Source organism: Cupressus sempervirens, chromosome 11 (assembly GCF_028749045.1).
Source record: "Cupressus sempervirens isolate cs-2001-9-10 chromosome 11, ASM2874904v1, whole genome shotgun sequence".
Lineage (NCBI taxonomy): Eukaryota > Viridiplantae > Streptophyta > Pinopsida > Cupressales > Cupressaceae > Cupressus > Cupressus sempervirens.
In genome coordinates, this window is record NC_143128.1 from 198,904,199 (window position 1) to 198,925,733 (window position 21,535).

The 21,535-nt window shown below is 34.1% G+C and overlaps 1 protein-coding gene across 1 annotated transcript in view; it reads right to left on the minus strand.

Annotated features, from left to right (window-relative positions):
* LOC149528869 (uncharacterized) overlaps positions 1-21,535 on the minus strand; it is an 82,268-nt gene that overhangs the window by 27,936 nt on the left and 32,797 nt on the right. Inside the window, exon 2 of the mRNA XM_089810701.1 lies at positions 17,595-17,706. Coding sequence (XP_089666827.1) covers positions 17,595-17,706 — 112 coding nt within the window. The remainder of the gene's footprint in view (positions 1-17,594; positions 17,707-21,535) is intronic.

Below are 21,535 nucleotides of genomic sequence, written 5' to 3' on the forward strand. Positions count from 1 at the left end.
TTTTCATTTGGTAGTACTCTACACTTTACCATCTTGTATTTTGTAGAGGAAGGAATGACAAATATCTTAAGCACAAAAATGCGTGATATATTGAAAGGGAATGGAAAAGTGGATAGTCCTAAATTCCCTTAAAGTCTCAAGGAGAGAAATCAAGTTCACTATTAATCCCTTGAGCAACTTATTACGATAATAGATAGTTTCTATTATCTTTATTTAGTATCTAATGGTTATCTATTGTAATCTTCTATAAATATTAAAATGTTTCTAATATTTAGTTTTTTGTTTCTAGAATAGAATGTTTCTATTCTTTACGATTGTTTCTTAAGGAAACGTCGTTCAGTCTCTTGTATAAATTGATCTCTTGATCACTGTTAATAACTCCCTTAAAAATTCTAGTGGGTTTTCATAATTTTTTTCCTCAAAAAAAAAAAAATTCTGATAGATTTTTCATTTTTTTTTCTCAAATTGTTTCTTTATGGGTTTCTATGAATTTTCCCTTAAAAATTTCTGATTCTGTAATTTGCAAAGTTGTGTGGGATTTATTTGTGGGTTTGTAATTTTTTCCTCAAAAATTATCTGTTGGGTTTTACCGTTTTTCCTAAAAAAAATTAAACTTTCTAATGTTGGGTTTTGATTGATTTTTCACCTCAAAAATCGTATTGGGTTTTGATTGTTTTTTCACCTCAAAAATCATGTTGGGTTTTGATTGATTTTTCACTACAAAAATCATGTTGGGTTTTGATTGATTTTTCACCTCAAAAATCATGGCTTTTTGCGGTTTTTTTTGGAGCATTATGCTCATCTGCAAAGTTTTGGAGCGTTCTCCAAAGTATCATTAGCAGTCTTCTCAGCAGACATCCTCTGCTCTAGATATAAAAGGCTCTTGGAAGAAGAACATTCGATGCAACTATTGCCACAAGTTTGGTCACATAAAGGTTGAATGTCGGAAGCGCTTAGCTACCCTATCTAAGCAATCTGGTTCGCAGCCCATAGAAAACAAAATTTGCCTTGTACGCTTTTTGATAGCTTCGTGCTCTGGATAGATTAACCATTAAGGGAGGATATTACGATAATAGATAGTTTCTATTATCTTTATTTAGTATCTAATGGTTATCTATTGTAATCTTCTATAAATATTTATTTTTCTGTTTCTAGAATAGAATGTTTCTATTCTTTATGATTGTTTCTTAAGGAAGCATCATTCAGTCTCTTGTATAAATTGATCTCTTGATCACTGTTAATAACAAGCAAATATTTCCCAAATACAACTAAGATGGCTATTGAACAAAAATAAGTAAAAAATTCTCAAGGAGATGCTCCTACAAATTCATTTTGTCATGTACCTTCCTTTTTTCCCTTTGCAGTGCACTAGGTAAACGTTTTAATATAACCAGTGATGCTAGCATGACATGTCCTCTTGTACCATGTGGTCTAGGGAGAGACTAGACCTCATGACCGCATGCTTTACCACAGGAAGCTCTCACCAATCGAACCAGGCCCCTAGCCTATCATGTCCCTTCCTAAAAGACAAGGCCAAAAAGAGGATTTCATCAATAACCTATTTGATTCCCATAGATTATTAATTATCATCAGGTCATTAACAAATAATTATTTAATTCTCAATGGCGGGCATGACGGATTACATTATTTCTCAATTGGGGCCACATTTATTTATTTTCCCTCCTAAAAGGGCGCAATTTGAAATTCAAATATGTTAGAGGGAATCAAAAGTACTATAAAAAGAGCAATTAAGGCATTGATATTTTGGATTTCATTGTTCTTTGACCTTCAGCTTGCAAGTTATGGAGTCAAGTAGTTTGAATGGGGGAAACTACTAGCCTAGTCTACAAAGATAACATATTTGTGGAATTTCTCTCTAAAAGACAAATTTTAGGGATTAAGCAGCATTTCTATGGTCAATCACACCGTGCTAAGAAACAAGAACTTGCAAAGGTTCAACATCCAAATCCAATCACCGAAATAGAAAGACACACTATGGACTATGTCTGTAACACCTTGGGCTGATCTAAATAGCCCTATCATAGCATATATATTGGAGAGATCAGCTAGAAAGCATCGTGTGAACCAATAATTGTACCCAATCAATTAAAAAATCGTTGTTGCATCATCAGCTCATTATTTAATCGGATATCACTATCAAAACATATTGAGTAACCAGCAATAAATAGAAATTGTCATCCAAACTAGTTCATGAGATCATCGGTGCATCATCACCTAATTATTAGGTTGGAATATTGAAGCATCCTATCTTAACAACTCATCCTTCCAACAAATTCAGGAGATAACAATCATGTTGTTGGCAAAAGTGTGTTATGCCATTGAGATTGGTAAAACATGTGTTAAGGGTGTGTGTTAGTAACTAAAGGGTATTCTATTAGGACACGAGGCTTGGGTCGCACTCCTTCAGGATCTTTATGTACAATCTCCATTGGGAGATAGGATTCATTCAGCATTAGTCATTTCTATCTAGCTTGTGTATTGGCGTATGATGTACTTGAAGCATTGAAGCATGAATAAAATTTATAACTAGCCCCTAAAGCATTACATGTATTACCGTGTTATGTCTTATATCTTGTTACTGTAGTATGCATTAATCCAGTTTACCGTAGACAACTGAATCTAGAAAGAGCAACGCAACAAATGGCATACACAAAATAAATGGGAATACTTGTAGTGGAGAATATCGGAACTAATGAAGACAATGTGACCAAGTTGTTCGAAGGAATACATGCTCTCAAGGAAAACTTTTCAATATTGTTTTGAGCAACGATTGAAACATTTGTATGAAGAGAAGCCGTGCACGCAGAAGTTCTCGAGGACACCATTTGGGACACTTCGAACGCAAGTCCTGCCGCAAATAGACTCTTGTACCAATCTCCCCGACTGTTCATGCAAGAATTCCTTGCACATGCAAAGCAAAGGGAGGAAACTAAGAGGGGGCAACACTGACAACGTACGGGAATGCTCCACAAAGCTATTGTATGTCCTATGAAAATAATATAGAGATTGAGGTTAAGATTAGTTGGCAAGCAGTGGGAATCTGGGCTTAACACTTTCTGATGTTTTTACATTTAGAGGATGATTTCTTACATTGCATGCATCATCGTCACTCTCATTTTGTACACTAATTCTATATTATTGAGAGAGAGATCCCAAAAGAAACTTTGAGAATGAATTTTTTAATTTAGTTAATAGGGTGGTAATTCCTCCCATCAAAGTCAATTGACATGTTTGACGAGCACACGATTATACTAAGAGGGGGATGAATCAATATAATAACAAATATTCCAATTTAATCCAAACAATCAACTTCAAATGCTGAAATAAACAATTATCCACATGAACACAATGACACAATATTTATGTGGAAACCCAATGCAGGAGAAAACCATGACAAATAGATGTTTTCTTATATCAACTGTTCTTGTACAATATGTTTTAGGCTATGACCTACTAGAGGCTCCAACCCCTATGTTTATGAACACCGACTCACTACAAGCTCCAACTCCCACATTTCGTAGGCACTGGCCTACTAGATGCACCAACCCCCACTATTGTCTTCATGAGCACCAACCCACTACACACAAAAATCTTTACTCCACCTGTTTGTGTTGCTTATTCAATTGATGATGGATACTTCTATTCCAGAACTTCTTTTCTTCAAACTGATTTTTATCTCTGATCTGAATTCATATTCTCATCTGTAAATATCCTTCCTTATATTGTCTTGACTCTTTTCTACTTCAAGTCAGCCTCTAAAATATTTTCTTTCAATCAGCCAACATATTCTGAATTATATATAAATACATAAATCAGATTTTCAGTCTGATTATACAATCTTTTTTTAACTCTTTTTATTCTCTTACTTCTTCATACTCATTTGACTTAGCTTTTTACAAGTACATCTTTATTTATTCCTTTTGATATCATCTAAGAGTTGTGTCTTTTTACCAAGAGATGTAACTTCCAGAATTCATAACTCTTAATTAACTTCACTTTATTATACTTCTGTAAAACCTTAATCACGCCTTTTCATATTCAGTTAATCCCTTTTAATTTGAACGTGCATTAGTTTAAAAACATTAACTGATGGACTTCATATTATACTAATTTCCAATGGCAATCCTTAGATTCATATTCACCTTTCAGATTATTGTTATATGTTGCTTTTCCAATATGTGTCAACTTCAGCAGTTTGAATCTAGGGCAATGGTGGCAAAGTTTTCGCTTCAGTTTCTGTTATGATTTTATATTCTAAATTAGCTTTCTTTTATTTAAATCCCTGCTGACTGTACATAATCGAGCAATTTCCTGTATTTCTTCATTTGTCTTTTCGTAGTTGAGGCAATATACAGACATAGTCATCCAAAAAAATGGCCCCATGTCATCGTCAACACTTCCGAGTTGTCCATTGTTAACACAAACATTAATATTTCATTCCTTGCCAGTCTGAAGGTCACTATTCGTAAGTATTCTTACTAAAGCCACACACCTTTTATTCTGTGCACTCCATATGTTTATTTCTGACTTCAATCCTTTTATAACAAACTGACTTTCCTCATTATTATTATTGAAGCCGTCATACATTTGCAACGATAAAATATTTGAAAATTCACTTTTGCACAGGGGTAGAATATAGACGAATGCCATTTCTGATATTAACTTAATCACAACAGGCTGCATGTTACTTTGTGGTCCCCATCCATATCCATCACTTCATATGCTGTTCTGATATTCACGATACTCATTATTTCTTTCAAAAGCTCTGTTAGACATAGCTGCCAATCTTATTCATCGACTAAGATCTATTTAACTCTTCTATTCTTCCTGTTCACTGCCAACTGGATCATGCAAGATGATACCAAGTTTTGAATGTAATTCTCTAAAATCGCTGCTATAATGAGAAATACTTATTCCTTTATTATCACAGACTTGAAAGATTTTCTATATATGAATTTTATTGTTTCCGTGACCAATGTCATTTTATTCACTTCTTGCATATAGGCATGTTTGACAGTAAATATGTTGCAACCTTCAAAGCTTTCGTCTTTCATTAGTTTAGATCGTGTCTTTGGAGTTCTCATTCTTATCTTTTAGCACCTGTCACTGTTGTAAACTTCATTTTATTGCCACTGAATATTCCAGGTCGACTGCTCACTGCTGCATCTGCATTGGGCACAGGGCATAATATTTTTATTTTCTTTCCATACAGAGCTGCTCCCGACAGTACATGCAACCTTTGTTAACATTGATGTTGACCATGCAAGTTGATTACAGGAGTACTCATTTTTGTCTTATACACTCTTTAATGGCCCGTTTATAAGAATTTTAAAGATTTTATCGGCTGCCATACTTCTGCGATTTGTTTGCTTCACCGTCACTGCACTTTAGTAATATAGTTTCCGCTGCCAATAAATGCCTAGTTAAGTGCTTCATTCTATTGGAAAAATAGAACAGCAGAAACAAAACAGAGAAAGAAGGAACTTCCAGCTTGTTTTTATTGAATAATAGATGCCAATTTATACAATAGCTTGACTCAGCAACATTCCTAAATGACTACTAATTAGATTGACAACAAACTACTTCATGATTGACAACACACACAAACTTGACAGCTAACTGAAACTTATGGATACCTAACTCAAACACATCTACAATAAGAATTTGATTCAAACTAGAACTCTTTGACTCAATCCTAAACTAAACTTGTGTTGCCAGAAACTCAACAAGGTCTGCCACATGTGCAACAATTATTATTGACTACTTTTGGAACATTAACTCCAACACATTCTACCAAGTGTTTATGGTCCTTTGATTATCATCTCATTCAAATACCTGCTGTATTTTGTATGTAATGTCTTTGGTCCTCTCCACGTGGTATTAATTTGTTAATCATTGCAATTGAAATGGGACCCTTTCTGTATGTTCTTGTTTTTCTAAAGTATTGGATTTCCTCATCAGTGTTGCCAGCAATATTCTATCTTTATACACTTTTTCCATTATTCAAATATCTCTGTCCAATATGTTTGCATTTAACTCTTTACACTGTTCATTATATATCTTTGTCAATTTTATGTAGAGGTATATAGCTGTCCATTTATTGTTGTTGTCTCCTTATTAATAACCTCTTTATGTCTCTCGGATATGAGAGCTTTTCATCCATATTCATTATGATAATCATATTTCTATTCATGAATATAAGGCTATTGTATATAGAATTGTTGTCATCCCTTAACATATACTCCTCAAACTTTTAGCATGCAACTCCCACAAAACTTTATCGTCAATAAATCGTTCTTGACAAAACTCTCTTGTCAACAATGACAATACTTCACAATCTATTGAGTGTCATTGACATTAATGGCAATTTTTCCATCAATGTCCTTGCATTTTTTAAGCCCTATTCTCATTCCTGCAATGAACTCATCCACCACATCCAAAGAGGCTTTATCTTTGATGAACCTCTTGTTAGAAACAATAGTCCACCAAGATAACTGAGAGGGGAGGGTGAATCAGTTATCCAACAATTAAAACATTTATCTTATTTAAATAAACTTAACCATTCAACCAAAGTAAACAACAACTATAATAAGATGCACATAGACAATTACACCAAATATGTTAACTAGGGAAACCCTTGATCAGAGGGAAAACCCCGGTGGGAATGATGCCCACAAGATGATGTACTAATATAAATATTCCTTGTTAGAGGATAGACCCCGTTAGGAGTCTATTACAACATTTAGTACATATGAGTCCCTGTTAAGAGACTTTGAATCTCTGCCAACCCCGTTAGGAGTTGTAGTACAATGTATGCAAGAAGAGCTCACTGCCCAAACATGCAATTTCATACCTTAAGATACTCTCTCTGCTACTTACAATCACTTCTGATCAATACAATTCCATACCTTAAGATAAAAGAAAATGTCCTTCCTTTATACCGAGTTCATAAAACAATTCCTAAGTCGGTTGTTAGACCTTCTCAATTAAACATTATGGGACCACATTAAGAACACATTACACTTAGCAATAACATTAATCTTTCATCTTGCAACTTGAATATCTTTCCGTACACGTAATATCATGACAAGCGAACTTACCCACGTCATCACCAACATGTCTTCTTCACATCCTCAACCTCAATTCTCAGAATAACAACTTTGCTAAGAGATATAACAAGTTTACCAAAACATGCCTCTGTAAACTCCATCTCAAAATAGACATCACCAAAACTTACATAACTTCTTCCAGATTTATCATTTCTTCGTCTGACATTAACTGCATATACTAGATACTCAGAAGTATCTCTCATAACTTCGGATAGTGAGAATACTCAACTAGCCATCCATACCAACTTGATCTTTCCACTATTCTTCTATAAGATACCACAGAAGACTGTTATGTTGACATCAATAACAAACTCAGTCATGAATGTACCATATCATCATAGTAACATATCTACAATACTCCCCCATGGGAATATCATCAACATTCATGTTTTCAACACCTCCATCCAAAATATAATAGGCCACAGGTATCCTTGGTCATAGCATTCATTTGACCCTATATTCTTCAGCAGCCTAGTTCTTTCTCTTGAAGCTCTTGAAGCTCCCATTCATAGCAATTGAATCAAACCACATGTGAAATTCAGCTCTATTGACTTCATTATTAGAAGCCTGCATACAAAAGCCTAGAAATTTCTTGCCATGCACGTGGAAACCTTTACAGCACTTGACCACAATCTTTGGCTCTTCAATTACGTCAAGGGTCATTTGATGGTAAATGTTTATCAAACAAAAACATCCTCCAAATTCTACAATTGACTTTTTGAACTTTCCAAATTTGAACTGATAGTATATTTGTCATTATTATCTAGGCAAGTTTTCATGTTATCCCCTTCAAAGATGTCTCATCTCACTTCATGCTCATGACTCCAGCATCTTTGATAGATTGAAGCTTGGTAATAAACTATTCAATATTTTTTATTTTTCATATCCTTCCTCCGCTTTGCTATGGTCACCTCAAATAAACTATCACGCTAGATCTAGAACCTAAGGTAGTGATCAACAACACATTGCCTTGAGTATTGCATATCATCTAATACATCAATTGTTATCAATGTCTTCCCAAAGAAAGTTATCTCAATTGATGACATGGTTATGAAGCCAATTGTTTCCTTGCCAATTAAAAAATTGGAACAAAGGAGAATGTATGGTACCTCAGCAATAAAGAAAACATTTTGAACAAAAAGCACTTGTGAGACGTAATCTAAAGCTTTTTGAGCTAGACAAAAGGAAGAGACCAAAACATAGAAAAAAAAAATCAGTTAGTAAGACTTCACTATATTAAATTTTCTACTCTAGTGGCATACAAAAACAACTTGATGTGCGAAAACTTAAACATCAGTGAGATATTACCTATTGATCAGCACTACTAGAAAATCAACCTAGCTCCCAAATATCTTTTTCCTAGAGAGTCTCTATGAGTAAGCATGCTAGAGTTCTTAGCTGAAGTTCTATTTGTTAACAACCAAATAATCCCCATGTATAATAGTTCCTCTATTAGTTTGGCCCCTTTCTGCCTGAGTCTGAAAAGAATACCCTTCTAATTACACACATATACATATACATATACATACATATATAGATAGATAGATAGATAGATAGATATAGATACAGATATAGATAGATGTATACATACATAAATATATGATGAAGCTTTCTTAAAGAAGTGGATCTACCTCCAATTTCCCATAATACATAAAACTAAAAGAAGATTATTAAATTTGATAATTAAAAATAACAAACTACACATTAAAACTAAAAGGCGCAGCAGATCCACCTGTAGAAAACAAAGTTTGCATATTGGTTTCCTAAACTTAAGGTTATAGCAAATAAACGCTAAACCAATCCAGCAATGCATGATGAAAGTTGTCAAAGACTATAAAGAGGAGCAATAGCACTGTTAAATACATTATGAATTCTTAGAATTTTCCTTAAGTACATAGACTACACCTAAGAGCACTTGAAATCTCAAATGCACAATTTATTTATGCTTTTCATGGGTATCATCTCATATAGCTTCAAAATTGCATGTAACTTATTAGATTTGGGAAATGCAAAGGTTTCATATGACTTAATGGGTATTATAATTTATCATTTGCAAGTTCAAATTTATCAACTTAAAACTTGCCAAATAAATTAGGCTTGAATCCATATTTGTAATTTGAACTAATTTCAGATCATAGAGATACAGACAGTCATTTTGTAATGTTCAGATCGAAATTGATACTCAATTGATCAATCATAATGTTCATAAAAATCATTTCACTTATTAAATGATATTATTATTTGGATTTATGACCGGAGGATGTAGATGTTATCCAATTTGCCAAGACATCATCTATGGACTCCCTCAATGTTTACAAGTCCAAGTCTGTTTCATGAAGATTTATGGAACACTAACCCCTACCCTATCTTGGGATAAGATCCATTAGATTAGATTTATACAAGCCCCTCCTTGGTAACTCTATATCCAAGTTGCCTAAATATCATCTATGAACTCACTTAAAGTTTACACGTCCAAGTTCATTTCATGAAGATTTATGGAATGCTAACCCCTAACCTATATTGGGATAAGATCCATTAGATTGGATTTATACAAGCCCCTCCTTGGCAACACTACACTCCTCTATAAGTTAGACAATGATAATGTTGAAGATTACTTTAGGTTACAAGAAGGAGAATTCAGGCATAATCAAGTTGCGTAGACACCAATCCTCAATAGGTGTTCCCTCAAAGTTTATAGGTTCCAAGTCCGTTTCATGAAGATTTATGGAACGCTGACCCCCACCCTCTTTTGGGATACATCCATTGGTTGGAATTTACTAGAGCCTCTCCTTGATTACATCCTAAAATCCTCTCTATAAAAGCCTGATAATAATAAAATTGAGAATAATTTTCATAATAATGAGAAATATCCCTATTCTCAACATAACATAATTTTTATATTATGGGCTATGCAAATTTATAAGTATGTGCATCATATATATATTATATATCTTAGAATCATATAAGATTATTTATTTCCCCGTCCTCCTTTTGAAGAAATCTCATTGTATTTATACTCTCCTTATAATTATAATCTATTCAAAAAGTCAGATCGCTTCATAATTACAATCCATGTGAAAGCCATAACCCTTCATAGTTACAATCCTTTTCGAAAGTCGCATCCTTCATAAACATAATCATTTCAAACAGTCGCAATACTTTTATAATGACAATATTTTTTAAGAGTCACAACCATTCATAATTTTGACCCTTTTGAAGAGTCGCATCCTTTCAATATCACCGATACCTTTTGAGCAAGTTACTTCCTTATTTTCTTCACATTACTTTCCTCTCCCATTATTCCTATCTTTTCTTCCTCCTTTTTACTTCCCTTTTGAAATGATCTCTCCTCTCTTTTATATCTCATTTCGTAGGAGTCGCATCTCTCTATTACATATCTCTTGACTTTTCATTAGATTTAGTTAACTAGTACGCTTCTCTTTATTATATATCTTTTGACTTTTCATTAGATTTAGTTAACTAATATTCTTTCATATTATATTATTTATTTACTTATTTACTTTCTACAATATTATCTCGTGTAGTCAATTTTATTTATCTATTCATCCATTGCAATTTTATTATTATTTAATTTTATTTATTTATAGATCTTATTTTATTGATAATAGATAATATTATTATTTATTTTTATATATTATAATAATATTGTATAACTATTTCTTAGTCTTTTCTATATCTATACTAGTTATAATATATGACTTTATTATCATTATTTATTTAATAATATTATCTTATTTAATTATTATGGAAAATATATCTTAAAATGGGGATATGACAATCTGCCCTTCCTAAATTTGCTTGCCCTCAAGGAAATTGAATGTTTGTGGGGTCTACTACATAATTCTTCTTATAAGGGCATCAAAATGATTTTAATCTTTGATCACACCAAAACTCTAAATTAATATATGAATTGTACACAAGTATACACGTAGACGCGTAAAGACACAAAGTAAACAAATTGAAAACACAAAGCATACATGTTGAAGCCACGAAGCATACACATTGATGACACAATACATACACAGTATATACTTTTTATAGAGATTGTTGTTATTTTTTACCCAAATCATTTGAAAACATATTGTTATAGTTTATTCCTTTGATTAGAGAAATTGATCTATTCAATTTTTCCCTACACAATTGCAAGACCAAAGCTTTGATACCATTGTAATGTCCCCTTTTAGGATTAGACAAGATTTATACTTATTTAATCAAGCATAATGTTCATAGAAATCATTTCAGTTAACAAATGATATTTTTATTTGCATTTATAACTGGAAGATATAGATGTTATCCAAGTTACCTAGACACCATCTATGGGCTCCCTCAAAGTTTATAGGTCCAAAACCGTTTCATAAAAAGATTTATAGAACACTAGCCCCTACCTTCTATTGGGGATAAGATCCATTAGATTGGATTTATACAAGCCCCTCCTTGTAAACACTACACTCCTCTATAAGTTAGACAATGATAATGTTGAAGATTACTTTAGGTTTTAAGGAGACTTCAGGGTAATCAAGTTGCTTAGACACCAATCCTCAATAGGTGTCACCTCAAAGTTTACACATCTAAGTCTGTTTCATGAAGATTTATCGAATGTTGTGTTACAAATGTAAATGGCGGAAAATTTGAATGAATTAATCAGAGATCAAACTGATCTATATATACAAAGAGGAGAGTCGAATAGAATAGAAACATTCTATTCTAGACTATACTAAATATTAGAAACATTCTAATATTTACAGAGATATAATAAGATACAATAGTGAGCATTAAAAGGAAACATGAAGGTTATTTTAATACCCCCCCTTAATGCTCAATCTATTTACTACACCAATAGATCCCTTGAATTTAACAAACTTGTCAGGACCAAGGGGTTTAGTGAAAATATCTGTTGATTGCTCTGAGGTAGGAACATAGCGTAACTGAATAGATCCATCTTCTACTAATTGTCGGATGTAATGGCAATGAAGCTCGATGCGCTTGGTTCGTTCATGAAACACTGGGTTCTTGGCAAGTTTGAGTATGCCCTGATTGTCTGAAAACAAAGAAGTCAGACCTACTTGAGGAATATGCATATCTGCAAGCATCTGTCGGAGCCAAACTGCTTCACAAGCTGCCTTGACAGCTCCTCTATATTCTGCTTCTGTAGAGGAGAGTGCATGTGCCTGTTGCTTCTTACTGGTCCAAGTAACTACTGCAGATCCGATACTAAACACATAGCCAGAAGTAGATTTCCTATCATCAACTGAGCCGGCCCAATCGGAATCAGTGAATCCACTGAGCTGAGGAGTAGTACTCCTTGTGTAAAGAAGACCATAATCTGAAGTACCATGTACATAGCGTAACACACGTTTCGTTGCAATCCAATGATCAGTCTTGAGGTTTGTCATGAACCGTGAGATGTAGCTGACTGCAAAACTGAGATCAGGTCTAGTAGTAGTAAGGTAGATGAGACTACCTACTAGCTGCCTGAAGAGTGTTTCATCTACAGGAGGAGAAACAGATTGTGCGGACAATTTCAGACCAGTCTCCATAGGAGTGGAGGCAGATTTGCAATCCTGCATTCGAAACCTATCAAGCAAACTTCTGGCATACTTGGACTGAGACAAAAAAATGTTGTTGTCAGTTTGCCAAACCTCAATACCTAAACAATAATGAAGCAATCCGAGATCTGTCATATCAAAAGTTCTGCATAGATCCTGTTTGATTTCTGAAGTCAAATGTTCTAAATTTCCAGTAATGATCAAATCATCCACATAGACAACAAGAAAAAGAATATCATTACCAAAGTGTTTAATATACAAATCACTATCTGACGGACTACGCTGAAATCCTTGAGTAACCAAGTAATGATCAATCTTTATGTACCAAGCCCTAGGGGCCTGTTTAAGACCATAGAGGGCCTTTTGGAGTCTACATACTTTGTGTTTTGAACCAGCAACCTTAAAACCTGGGGGCTGCGTCATGTAGACTTCTTCCTGTAATTCACCATTGAGAAAGGCGCTCTTCACATCCATCTGATGAACTTTCCAACCATACTGAGCTGCAATTGCAAGAAGAATGCGAATAGTGCTCATTTTGGCTGTCGGTGCAAATGTCTCCTCATAATCAATGCCTTCGCGCTGGGTGAATCCTCGAGCAACAAGTCTAGCTTTGTATTTGTCCAAGGTACCATCTGCATGGTACTTGACCTTATAGACCCATTTACAGCTAATGGGTTTCTTCCTAGGAGGAAGATCTGAAAGAACCCAAGTGTGGTTCTTTTGAAGACTCTGAAGCTCAGAATCCATTGCTTGTTCCCATTCTGGAATTCCTTTGGCCTCTGCATATATCTGGAGCTCAGGGATACTGTGGATGTTGGCCATAAGAGCTATATTAACTATGTTGTGCTGAAGGCTCTTATTTCTAGAGGTTCTACCCTCAATGAGTTCATCAGGACGAAGATCACTAAGCGTTTGAGCCCACCATTTTGGCCGAAGAGTCGAGGAGCTAATATCAGATGATGTCGGAATAGCTGGAGGAGAAGCAGGAGCAGGAGTTGTATTATCTAGAAGTGACTGAGGTGGTGTATCAGTAGCATCAGATGACTCATATAAAATAGAAGAACCTAAGTCAGAGATTGCTGAAGACTGAATCTCGGAATGTGGTGGGGAGTCAGAGAGCGGAAATGGTCCAAATTCCTCATCAAACACAACATCACGACTGAAGATTAAACGATCAGTATTTACATCAATCAATCTGTAGGCCTTATGTGTGTGACTGTATCCTGTAAACATAAGTTTCTGGCTTTTGGAATCCAACTTAGTGCGTTTGGCATCAGGAATCCATACATATGCCAAAGAGCCAAAAACTTTCAAATGGTTGATCCTAGGTTTGCGACCAAACCAGGCTTCCTCAGGAGTCTTATGATTAACTGCAAGGGTGGGTGACCGGTTAAGAAGGTAGACAGCTGTGGATACTGCTTCTGCCCAATATTTTCTGGGAACATTTCTATGTTCTAGCATAGCCCTAGCCATTTCTGTGATGGTACGGTTTCGACACTCTACAACACCATTTTGCTGAGGGGTGTGAGGTGTGGTGAACTGACGTCTAATGCCATGAGTAGTACAGAAGGCAGAGAAAGCAGAAGAACAGAATTCCCCCCCATTATCAGTCCTAAGAGTACGGATGGAGGAACCAGACTCTTTTTCTACTAGAGCTTTAAACTGCTGAAATACAAGAAAGGCATCTGATTTTTGCTTAAGAAAATATACCCACATTTTGCGACTGAAATCATCCACAAAGAGTAAAAAATACGTGTTCCCAGTAATAGAAGGAGTATTCATAGGACCACATACATCAGCGTGGACTAGCTGGAGTACTCTGTATGCCCGCCATGTTTCACCATTCTTAAATGGTGTCCTATGTTGCTTCCCTACTTGGCAAGCTCCGCAAACGCGATGGTTCTGGGTCTGAATATTAGGTAGGCCATGGACTAAATTATCTCGAGCAAGTTGTGCTAGATATTGAATGTTCAGATGACCGTATCGCTGATGCCAGAGACTGCTGAGAGCGGATGATTCGGCGATGAAGGCATGCTTAAGGGAATCGCTTGAATCTACAAGCCTATAAATACCATGATCCTCAAGACCGGAAGCAAGGGTAGTGCGAGAAGCACGATCAATAATCGAACACTTATTTCCACTGAAAACGACATCCAACTGAGGGGAGTGCTTTATAATCTGACTAACAGACAGAAGATTATGTTTCATGCCAGGAACATAACATACATTGAGAAACATGAGTTTTCTTCCTCCAATCTGAATCTGAACATTGCCCTTGCCGACAATATTATATTCTTCACCGCCTCCAAAGATTACTGAGTCAGAATAGGGAGTGAATTCAACAAACCAATCACGCCTATGAGTGAAATGTCGGGAGGCACCAGAATCGATGTACCAGGCAGAAGATTTCACATGATTTGCAGGTATGCTGGCCATAAAGGCATGGTAGATAGATTCTTTCTGCTCTAAGTGTTGGGTAGCATTGGCGTACTGTTTAATTGAGTCCGACTTCTGATGCTGCTGATACAAATGCTTATAATATGTGAATATTTCAAATGGCACAAACTTCGAGGTGAGAAAATGAAAGACTCAGAAAAATTGGAGAAGTACCCAGAAAAGAGCTCGAAAAATCCAGAAATAAAGTGTTGTCGGAATTCGGATCCGCTGGCTCGAAAATTGAGGCACAAAAAACGAGGCACCCACAAAAATCTGATGAAGACCCATTTGAGATTTCAAAAAACCCACCAAGAATATGTGATCAGAAGTTTTTTTTTTTTGGGAGGTCAAAAAACTAGGGTTTCGAGCAAAAACCTAGTCGGCAGCTTCGAAGGTCAGATTTGCAGGAAAAATGGCAAATATAGGCAGATTTTGGAACAAGCGGATTTGAGATAGACGGATCCAGGCAGATAAGGGCGGATTGAACACGTTTTCACTCACACAAAATGCCGAGTTGCAAAAAAACGGCGAGTTGCAGAAAAACAACAGTAGAAACCCGCGATTTGTAGAAGATCAGACGTGAGCCAAAGAAACCTGCGATTTAAAAAACGTGAACTCGGGATTTGCAGAATGAATTTCAGATTTCTCAGAACAGAAACCCTAGACGGGTTGTAGAGAAAATGGCAGAAATAATTTCGAAATTTAGAGCAGATAATTTCGAAAGAAATTATAAACTATTCAAAACCATTTGAAGCAATAGCTCTGATACCATGTTACAAATGTAAATGGCGGAAAATTTGAATGAATTAATCAGAGATCAAACTGATCTATATATACAAAGAGGAGAGTCGAATAGAATAGAAACATTCTATTCTAGACTATACTAAATATTAGAAACATTCTAATATTTACAGAGATATAATAAGATACAATAGTGAGCATTAAAAGGAAACATGAAGGTTATTTTAATATGTTGACCCCCGCTCTCCATTGGGATACATCCATTGGTTGGAATTTACTCGAGCCTCTCCTTGATTGCATCCTAGACTTCTCTCTATAAATACTCGATATTAATAATATTGAGAATAATTTTCAAATTTCATTCTCAAAATAAAATAATGCTTTTATTATATGTTATGCAAATATATAAATGTGTATCATATAGGTATAATATATCTTAAAATCATATAAGATTATTTATTTCCTTGTCCTCCTTTTGAAGAAATCTCATTGTATTTATGTTCTCCTTATAGTCATAATTCATTTGAAAAGTCACACTCCTTCATAATTACAATCCATGTGAAAAGTCACAACCCTTAATAGTTTACAATCCTTTTCAAAAGTCACAACCCTTCATAAGCATAATCTTTTCAAACATTATTTTATAATTACAATATTTTTGAAGAGTCACAATCATTCATAATTATAACCCTTTCGAAGGTCACATCCTTTCAATATCATTGATACCTTTTGAGAAAGTCACTTCCTTATTTTCTTCACATTACTTTCCTCTTCCATTATTACTATCTTTTCCTCCTCCTCCTTCCTTGCCTTCTGAAATGAACTCTCCTCTCTTTTATATCTTATTTTGAAAGAGCCACATCTCCTCATTACATATCTCTTGACTTTTAACTAGATTTAGTTAACTTACATTCTTTTATATTATATTATTTATTTACTTTCTACAATATTATCTCTTGTAGTCAATTTTATTTATTTATTCATCCATTGCAATTTTATTATTATTTAATTGTATTTATTTATAGATTTTATTTTATTGATAATAAGATTATATTATTATTTATTTTTATATATCATAATAATATTTTATTACTATTTCTTAGTCTTCTCTATATTAATACTAATTATAATATATGATTTTATCATCATTATTTATTTAATAATATAATCTTATCTAATTTTTATGAAAAATTTATCTTTGAAACAGGGACGTGACACATTTTGTGGCTGGAAAAAAAAAGTGCATTATGTCAGAAGCACAGGCATTCCATTTGGAACAGCCATAGTCCAACATTTCATCAAAATACTTTAATCTATTATTTTATTGTCTCGTCTTTCAAAAAATTATAAATATTTGGCTTTCAAGTCAATTTGTTATTTTCCAGTTTCTTGTTAAATGTCCTATGTGCATTTACAATTAAAAGAGCAAGGTTTCCTACATCATTTTACTCTCTCCACCCCCCTCCATAATGCTACAGAATTTAAACAGTTACAGCAGCGGAAGCATATGACTCTTTGAAGTCAATGGGCATAATATCAATAGATACATCATGGACTCCTCTGTCAACTTGATGTGGCAAAACCAGTAGGTGAACACTTTTGGCAGACCTGTCCAAATGCACTTGTCCCCTACTCTAGTCCATTCAACATGCAAAAGCTATTCCTTGGAAAGAAACATATATCAGCACAGCTATACTTAAACACTTGATAAGGAGCTTACCTCTACCAGTTTTTGCTGTCGTTCACTAGATTTCTCTGCCTCTTCGTCATACATTTTTCTCCAGTCCGCTGCTTCATCCAATGCTTCACTTTGTGCCTGTTCAAACACAATCCTGCAGGGTTCATACATCCAATTTCTCTCAACACTAATAACAACAAAGGTTACCCATATGAAATCCAAGTGCTGCAATTGACTCATTGAATGAAAATAAAAGCCAACCATGCCAAATTCAAAAACCAATTCCATGAGCTGAATAGTGTCTAAATTTTGTGTGTGCAAATGCTTCATTCGCTTCCATTCAGTAGGTGAGGTTCAGTTGTCAAATACAAATCATTTTGCATCATCCTAAACTTTCTTTAGTCAAAAGCATTGAAATAATATAATTGAACACCCTCTTCAGAAGCAGTTATGGACGTAATATAAGGCTTCTTCTAATCTTAACATAATCTAATTATCTTCCTTAGAAATTCAAATATCTATTTGTCCAGATGAACATCAAATACACACAAATACAGAGAGTAGCATGTTTAGCTTTGAAATTGTTTACCTCAGATATATTGTCTGCCTGATGATATGATCCTCTATGGAAAACTGAATCAAATACGGGAATATAAATATAATGTAGCATAGATTTGTAAAACTTGCTTGTTTCTAGATAAAAAGAAGCAATTTAGTGTGTGCTTGCTGACACATAGATATATCCTTGAAAGCTGTTTGACAGTTGTTTCTGCCTTTCTGATAATGACCATTTGTATTCATAAGCAATATATATATATATATATATATACACACCTATCTTGCATGGGTACACATACCGACACCCCTGGGACGCATACCCATGTACCCAAGTATCGAGTACACGTACCCCAAGTACCAGGTACTCGGTGGAGAGCATCATAGCTAAGAATATTGATTAAGATTTCTGATTTTGTTTCGGTTTTTTGTTGGCATATCAACTTGTTGTTATCAAGTTTAATTCAATGCATATTCAGTTTAAAACTTTGATACAATACTGATCAATAGTAAACTTTATCACTGTTCAAGTCCGAAGTTTATCATTTGCAATATGTCATTGTTAAATGATTTATGATCTTCGTGTTCATGTTTAAAGTCTGTCTTCTTTGTTATTCATCTAAACATTTATTATGTGTTATAATAATGAACGTATTGCAAATCTGAAATTGATAACAATGCATTACATTTGCAAAATTTATCACTGTTCTTGTTTTGAAAAACCATTGTCATGACTCATAATTTCAGATTTTCTATAAATATTAAATTATATAAGAAAAAGTTTGACTCATTCATTAGAAAGCTCTAGTTGAACCAAATGCATTCACAAACAAAATGATAAGCATCGACTCTTGGCATCCATTTTGGTATACAAACGCCAGAAAGTAGATGGGAAGTTATCACTAGTTACAAGCAAGAAATTATAGAACACAGCCATAAATGAAAGTTGGGGACGTGTTGAATAGAAAATTAGAAAATGAACAGAAACTATGCTGTGAGTTGATTTATTCCAAGGCCATCTGAGAGCCTTATCGTACATAGAGGTTAAGTCAACATTAACCTACTAGTGTGTGAAGTGGCTAACAAGAAAAAAAACATTATCCTATGCCTACTGGAGGATTTAAAATTTAAATTAAACCATTCGAACTAGATTTATATTTTTGGTTAAACAATATTTTCAATGCACTAATGAAAGTGGACAAACTTATGCCAAGATTTTTAAATTCACTAGCATCATAATTAAATCTGTTTCAGATTGTCATTGACCCACTTATGTGATCACTCCATTTCAAATGTAAAAGAGGTGCAAGCTCTATATTCTTTGTGATGGCTCATGTTCATGTTTTTTGTAGATATATCTAAATATTCACATTGTTGTCCTGCATTTTGTCACCACAAAATGTTGGTAACAGCATGAAACTTTTTCATGCTAGTTTCGCATCTCTCTAAATTTATTTTGATATTCAATTGTTTAATGTCGATCGATCGATCAATTTCAATTTGTATATCAAATCGTTTTACTGAAGACTTTCATCAAGTCTTTTTCGTTTTGTTTTTTGTCGAGCCTTTGCTTTATTTTTGAAGCCTTCATTATCATTTTCTTTGCTTTTGAGTTTGTATTTGTTAAATTTTAATCCTGTTGTCACCTAGATTGTGCCTTTATGCTGAAGACTAACTTTCAGCAATCTAGTGAAACGTGGGATGATCCTTGGCCTGTGGGTATGTCATGTTAAGGATCAACCACCGGTACAAAGGGTCAGCTTCCCTTGAATCACCTCTCAAAAATTGAACTAAAATTGATGGGAAAAGAGATTAAGAGAATGCAATTAACATAACTTGAACTTAATCTAAGGTGATTCACCAATGTTATGAAGGTAATGCAGCTTTGAAGCGAAAAATCACAATTGAAATGAATGTAACAGCTTGATCATAGAGAGACCCTACTAACATTAAGTGTATGAAATGCAAAAAGGTGTGGGATTTAAAAGAAGGAAACCCGTTCACAACTTTTAAACCAAGATTACACACAAATTACACTTATTTTCTGAAAACTATCTCTCACATGCCTCATAAATATTTAACTTTTAAGCCAAGGATTTGAAAAAATTCACACTAACTTAAAGCTAATAAGACTTAGAAGACAAATGAAAAATTATATATAAGACCAAAGAGGATCATTGCTGCATATTTATTTAGAAGGAGACAAAGTGCTCAAAATTGTATTACAAAAGGACTTGAGCTACAAAACACTATCTCTCCAAGGAGGTAGAATTCAAGAACTCACAAGGAGGTAAAATGTAAGAGCTAGCTAAAATAATGCTCAAGAATGGGGGATAAATAGTTTTGAAACCCACACAAATGCATCATCTCCTCAAAATGGAAGCATATCCATGATTTCCCTCAAATCAGCTGGTAGGTGTAATTTGTCATCTCCATGGATCATGCTGAAATCTGAAATTTAAAATCAGCTGGTAGGTGTAATTAACTTGCCCTTTTATGAAAATTCTCCTACCTATAAACTTTGCATAATTAAATCAAGTTATCCTCTAATTTTTTTGCATTTCAAAAATACAATAAAATGGAATGATTTATAAGAATATCATCCATTTAAATGTTTACATTAAATGCAAATGCAAAAATTTAAAAAAAGCCCCCCCTTCTATACTTGCATATTTTTTCTTGCCAACTTCCCCAATTTGCTTTTACAATTTAATTACCCAACCATTTAAAAACATACTTCAGCATTCTTTTTAATAGGACAGATTTTAGAAAATGGATTATATGACCCCATAAACGTCCATAAACATTTTTCTGGAAAGAACAACATTTGTTCCTAACATCAATATCTAACTCCTCACCAATTTATAGGGTCATATGAATCCATATGTGGCCGTACCAAATTTTTCATTCTTGACTGCAGGCTTAGAAAAAAATTTCAGGCAAGGTATTGTCACTAAAAAGAGCATAATTCTTTCATTTCTTCATGAAAATGCCTCAAACTTGATTTAAATGAAAGAAAAATCCTAAGTTGCTGATTCGGGTTCGTGGACGGATTCAGGTTCGGGGTTCGGGTTCGTGGACGGATTCAGGCAAAAAAAAAAAATTCCCATTTGGGTTCGTGAATATATATATATGCAAAAAAAAAAAAAAAAAAAAACTCGCATAGTTGTAAAAGTAAAACTAAGTCATTCCATAGTATGAATATATCAATGTTACTTGATTATTGATCAATGCCAAATGTCAAAGATAAACATTAAATACTCACTCATTAATTTATGTTAATGTTGTAAATAAAATCATACATTGAATTACTAAAATGCAAAATGGAATTTCAAAACATAGACTACTTCATCAAATTGATAGATAATAAATTATGACTTACTAAAGTTTGAAACATTGTGATAAATCATAAATGACTCAATGAGTCA